Source organism: Octopus bimaculoides, chromosome 6 (genome assembly GCF_001194135.2).
Source record: "Octopus bimaculoides isolate UCB-OBI-ISO-001 chromosome 6, ASM119413v2, whole genome shotgun sequence".
Classification (NCBI taxonomy): domain Eukaryota; kingdom Metazoa; phylum Mollusca; class Cephalopoda; order Octopoda; family Octopodidae; genus Octopus; species Octopus bimaculoides.
Window position 1 is genome coordinate 64,086,228 of NC_068986.1, and position 6,509 is coordinate 64,092,736.

General features: G+C 37.9%; 1 protein-coding gene across 2 annotated transcripts in view; it reads right to left on the bottom strand.

The window, feature by feature from the left end:
* The window catches only part of LOC106867593 (RNA-splicing ligase RtcB homolog), a 53,524-nt gene that overhangs the window by 9,647 nt on the left and 37,368 nt on the right, over positions 1 to 6,509 (bottom strand). For both annotated transcript variants that reach the window (XM_014912511.2, XM_014912512.2), the window contains 3 exons: positions 4,719 to 4,894; positions 3,068 to 3,256; positions 330 to 440 (listed from right to left, as the gene is read on the bottom strand). In XM_014912511.2, the coding sequence (XP_014767997.1) occupies positions 330 to 440; positions 3,068 to 3,256; positions 4,719 to 4,894 (476 nt within the window). The remainder of the gene's footprint in view (positions 1 to 329; positions 441 to 3,067; positions 3,257 to 4,718; positions 4,895 to 6,509) is intronic.

Below are 6,509 nucleotides of genomic sequence, written 5' to 3' on the forward strand. Positions count from 1 at the left end.
TATATATATATATATATATATGTATGTATGTGTGTGTATATGCTTGTCCCCGCAACATCGCTTGACAACTGATGCTGGTGTTTACATCCCCGTAACTTAGTGGTTCGGCAAAAGACACTGATAGAATAAGTACTAGGCTTACAAAGAATAAGTCCTGGGGTCGATTTGCTTGACTAAAGGCAGTGCTCCAGCATGGTCGCAGTCAAATGACTAAAACAAGTGAAAGAATAAAAGAAAGAATACATAAACTTCCTATATAATTACCCCCAATCTCCGACCATAAACAAAATGTAATATCAATTTTTATGTCAAAAAAATAGGACACTCACAGCTCCATGACATGTTGTTCCAAATGTATCTTCCATTCCCTGATCAGTACCAGTCAGTACATAACTACAAGTTCCCATTGTTCCACCAATCAAAACAGGTTGACCAGTTAACTGTATTAAAGAAAAGATAAAAATACACAGGTCATCTTTGTTCTTAAAGACAAGCAAGATTAAATAACCAGATAAGTATTCATTACATGTTCTGCTGCAATAGTTAGTGACAAGAACATGTGAGTATAAAAAAAATCCCGAAGTATGACATTATGAAAAACAGTTTGAGCAATCTAGATATGCAGAAGAATTGTATCCTAGACCCGCCTAGCCAATATATTCTTGGTAAAAATGATTATAACATCCGTAACACTGTTGTTACTGTTTTCTGTTTTAACCTATCCATTTTGGATACTGAAGCTAAAGCACTATACTTTCCCAGATTTATATCTAACATTCCAGTCAGTGATTTCTTCTTAAGATTTGAAGTGACTGAACACTTTGTCATGTATTCTGGTAGTGGGTGGATCCAGCACATTGAGATTGTAGGGCATGACATGTTCAATACTGTGTATGCCCTCCCTGGGTGTTCAGAATGGCCATACACCGTTGGTACATGGAATGAATGAGGCAGTTCACAAAAGCCATTGCCAACTGTGCCCACACCCTGAGGAAAGCTGCTTCCAGTTCCACATGAGTTGTTGGCTTTGGGACCACCTGGTTCAGCAGTGTCTGGATTTCATTCCACAGGTGTTCAATTGGGTTCAAATCTGGGCTGAGTGCCGGCCATGGCATGGTTTGGCTGTTGCGCTGACACAGGAAGTTCGTGGTGACCATGGCTGTGTGGGAGGGAGCATTGTCTTGCTAGAACACATGGCTATGGTGATGCATGAAGAAAGACATGATGTGAGGTCTTAGGCTCTGGTCAATGTAGCGCTGCACTGTGATACCATTCCCTCTGCTGGCACCAACATTTTGGAACACATGGGGCCCAATTCTCTGATTCAGGCCTATAGCGCCCCAAACTATGATGCTTTGGCCACCCCACACGTTTCTCTCCATGATACATGCATCTCTGTAGCATTCACCCCCTCCTACACCACACCTCACTCTGCCATCCGAGGTGGAAACGCAGCACTGGCTCAGAGAAGACTACTGATCTCCATTGTTGATGCCGTCAGTGTCGGTGCTGTGTAGCCCACTGTAGTCATGCCTGATGATGGTGAGCAGTGAAGACAGGCCCTCAAGCTGGACAATGGCAATGCAGGTTGTTGGCGGCCAGTCGACATCATACTGTGTCATCGCTGATGGGTCATTATCCAGTGTCTTGTGAGCTGTCACACTGGATGGTCTGAAGCGATCATGGAGGTGTTGCAGATGGATGAAGTAGTCCTGCCTGGAGGAGTGGTCACCTGGGGGCGCCCTCTGCGGGCATGGTCTGCAGTGCTATTGGTGTTGTATCGCTGCTGCAGGGGAGAGATGGTGTTGACATGGACATTGTAAACTTTTGCAACAACTAGGGCACACTGCCCTGCTTGCAATTAGCTGATAGCTTGTTCTCTCTGTGCTGCTGACAACAGTTCATACCTGATGTGTCCAAATTACAAATGTCAGGAACACAGTTCAAGTTGATTTTTATACTCATGATCTCCACAAGATGCACGTGCATTTCACTTTTCATGACAATTGTTTACAACTGTCACCCATGGCATTCAATGCAGCTGTGTTTTGGCGTTTCAGGCAAGTTGAAAAGTTACCTGCAATTTGGGTCTCAGCCATGAACCAGTATGTCTTGGAATATTTACACTTACATCCCCAAAATAAATTTTCAGAATTTACCATATAAAAATGACATTTGAAAAAGTCGCATTTCTTTTGCAGTTCAGTGTATGTGGAAACAATATGCGCGCACACACACACACAATCACCATCATTTAATATTGTTTTTTTTTTTTTAACTATTTTGGTGGTACACTACTACACGAGTCAGTTCTTATTTGGAGTTATTGGCCTCCTAGATGGTTTAGAAACTATGCTTCACACATGCATTCCATTTCCCGCATAGTTTCTATGGTTGGAAGTCCTTAACACCACCATTGTACAGAGGGTACATGGATGCTTTTATTGTGGCACCAAACACACACACACACATAAAAAATCAATCCTATTTTCATTAAAAAAAAAAAAATGAAAATGCTCAATTTTCCATTGCCATATTAAGTCCACAACTTGAAAAAAAAACTTGATCAACCCAGGTGGTGGTGGTTGTTTAGTTCCTGATCACCCTACATAAGATATTAATAAATATATATTTGAAATAATATCCATATGTATTTAATCTTAAAATATAAACAATGACACAGGTTGAAAGCTTCACTTTAATTAGTAATGCACCATTGTATTAGGTACTAGTTTGTCATATTTAAAATGACAGGCTAAACTTGAACTCAACACTGCTAGTTAATGATACACTTATCAATTTAGCATTACTGCTTATAGCACCAAGTTGTTTCTACTCTGCAAAAAGTAGAAATAAGCCATTTCAAAGTTAGGTGTCTTGGTCACAAACTCAATACAGTATCCCTGACAGGATGTGAACTGTCAATCTCTTGGATGGTTGCTATCACCTATGCAGATTCTTAGAAACATATAAGAAGGTCTAAAATTGAACCAGAATGAGAACATTAAAAATTCGTCTAGCTTGAAAAAACAATATTATTGATAAAATCCTCAAAAGCAAAACATACCTGGTAGTCTACAGGAATGAGAGGATGATGCGGAGGAAATGCTCGTGTCGACCCCTTTCGATGTACCAATAGGCTTGTCTGCTTGCCGTCAATAAAGTGTTCTTCTACTTTAGCAATGTTGTGTGAGACATCGTAAATCACATGCATATCCAGGTCATCAGGAGTGCTGTTGAAGATTTTGGCGAAAGCCTGACCAAAAATTTAAAAGGTTTTAATATTATATTCAAATAAAATAGACAACATAAAAAATAGTAGTATGCACACACACAGATGTAAGTTATATATAAACACACATTTTTTTAACCTTTTAGTCAAAGGAAAGCCAGTGCAAATGATGTTTTTCAGAGCTTTTCAGATAAGTGAAAAGGGAGGAAGGAAGGTATCCTCAAACCAGAGACTTGGCCTGAATGTTTGCAACAGAATTGACTCTGCTAAAGTGTTAAATTGGGTGATGGACTATGTCTATCATCAAAGAAGGTCTTGCTGAGATTTGAACTTAGAACATGGAACGAATATCATGACACACCCAACCCAACATTCTTACAGTTTGCTTAATCCACAGCACTAGACTGGTTTTTTTGTTTTTCAGCTCTGAAAAGATAATAGACAAAGCTGATCTCAGTCAGATTTGAACTTAGAGCACAGAAAGTCAGAGGAAATACCCAAAGATATTCTATCCAATGTTCTAATTCTCATCACTGAACATCCATTTTGCCAGGTTTGCATGAGTTGGCCAGAATTTATTGAGGCAGATTTTCTACAGCAGGATACTCTTTCTGTGGCCAACACTTGTTTCCAGGCAAGGTAATATTTCCCCATGGTCAAACATTTTTGCAGAATGTTGGAAATGAATGATATTTACAACAATTACACAATATCAAAACAAAAGAAGACATAAGCACACACACACATATATGAAGGGCTTCTTTCAGTTTCTGTTTACCAAAAAATTCACTCACACTGCTTTGGTTAGAAAACACTTGCCCAAGGTGCCACAAAGTGAGATGAACTTGAAACCATGTTGTTGGGAAGTAAACTTCTTAACCACATAGCCACACCTGACTGCCAATTTGCTGTCTGTATGCATATATACAGACTTTCTCTGATACACATAAGTCTTCTAGTATGTAAATAGAGGTCCTAAAAATTGATATTTGTACAAATGAATGGCTCTTCAGTATTAGTTTATTTTTATTAACAGAGCAGTATCCACTTATCTATGGTTAGATATTTGTTTACAATTAAAATAATGTGCTTTGTTTGTAACTATTTTAATAGGAATCTATAAATGAGAAAGGCCTCATCTTTAAGGTGTTAACATTTATGGTGGCAAGCCGGCAGAATTGTCAACACAACGGGCAAAATGCTTTGCGGCATTTCACCTGTCTTTATGTTCTGAGTTCAAATTCTGCCGAGATTGACTTTGCCTTTCATCCTTTCAGATTCGATGAAATAAGTACCAGTTGAGCACTGGAGTCGATGTAATCGACTTATCCTCTCCATCGAACTTGCCAGCCTTGTGATAGAATTTGAAACTAATATTTATGGCTGCTGATTATTTCTGACGATCTACTGTGAAGAGTTTTTCATTTCATATGTTGTATTTTTAATAACAGCATTAAAGTAATAGGATGGTACAGAAAGAATCTACCTGTCTGGAAAGGAATGTCATGCTAGTCCGGTTGACCCAAGCATAGTTTGCAGCTGCAGCCATGCTTTTAAGGTAATCTTGACCTTCTTGAGAGTTGATTTGCGCACAGGCAAGTTGACGGTCATTCACTTCAATTTTGTCCCGCTTCATTGCTTTCTCCATGGCAACTAAAGCATCTACAAATTTACAAAGAACAAAAGAGAAAAAAGTGAATATGTAAATAATTACATGAACAATAATCTGCTTACACGGTTCATAAAATCTGGTCTTCTTAACTTTAGAAGACAAAAGACAATGTAATTGCTCCCTAATGAACTTTAATGAAAATGATACTAGTTGGATTAATCTTCTCTTCTAGCTACTGAAACTCCTGGGGTTTATTTAAACCTTTCTTTTACTTTTGGACCCCTTTGATTTTTATTTTACTTGGATGGACCCTTATAGATATTTGATGTTTAAAAATACTATTATATTTTTTATAATTAAATATTATTAGGAACTGTATGAAAAAACCAGTGACTATATCTAGTGAACTGTAGAAGTATAATTGATTTATTACCAACAAAATCCTATATGGAACCCACCAAGGGCCATATGGACCCTGGTTGAGAACTGCTGATCTAAAGGATATATTTTCACAGAGACTAAAAATACATTTATTAAAAATATTTCACTTCCATACAGTTATTTACAACCATGCTGTATTTATATTGCTATTATTATTAAATCGTAGTGCAAGAGATACAGTGAAATCACACAGGCAGTATGACAGAAAAGAAGGACTTTATAGTTAGCAAATACTCAAGTGGTTTGGTAGTTGTTGATAGCTTCTTATTTTTCCCACAAGGGGCTAAACATAGAGGGGACAAACAAGGACAGACAAAGGTATTAAGTCGATTACATCGACCCCAGTGCATAACTGTTACTTAATTTATTGACCCCAAAAGGATGAAAGGCAAAGCCGACCTCAGCAGAATTTGAACTCAGAACGTAATGGCAGACAAAATACCGCTAAGCATTTCACCCAGCGTGCTAATGTTTCTGTCAGCTCGCAGTCTTCTGTTGTTGATAGCTTCTATTACCTAAGTGACATAATTAGCTGTGGAGGTGTGTATTCTGAAAGAATAGAATCCAGAGTAAGGATAAGGTGGAGAAAATGCATAGAGCTATTGCTTCTGTTGGTAATATAATGTAATTCTTTCTCCAATGGAAGAGCAGAGTATATGATGTTTGGGTATGAAGAGCCATATAGACTGCAAGTGAAGGGAGAGGATGTGTGAATGCTGATTAGAAATAAGGCCAACATGCTCCAATAAGTGTATAATGTTAGCATGCATAAATGATGGAGAGTTTTTTTAACCTAGGGTAAATTTGAATACAAGAGGAATCGGCTAACGTGTACTTGTCTCTCCTCATCTTGACATTATGTGATAGCTGTAAATGAGAATCACTGTCATACAAGTGATGCCATTTGCTTTGAATCTTCCATGAAAGCATGTCTGGTCATGGTGACACATTACTTTGCAAGGAAATAGATAAGGGTTGGCAACAGGAAGGACATCCAATCAGACTATTCACATCAAAGAATGCCAACTAGCTCATGCATGCATGGAAAAGTGGACGTCACAATGAGGATGAATCCCAATGTTATACTATGGCAAAGCTATATGTTTTAAGTATATAAACGTTTTAAACATAATATACTTTCACATACTGAAGTGAATTAGTTTCTTGCTATAAGTGCCCCCTAAATAATATATATATATATATATATATATATATATATATATA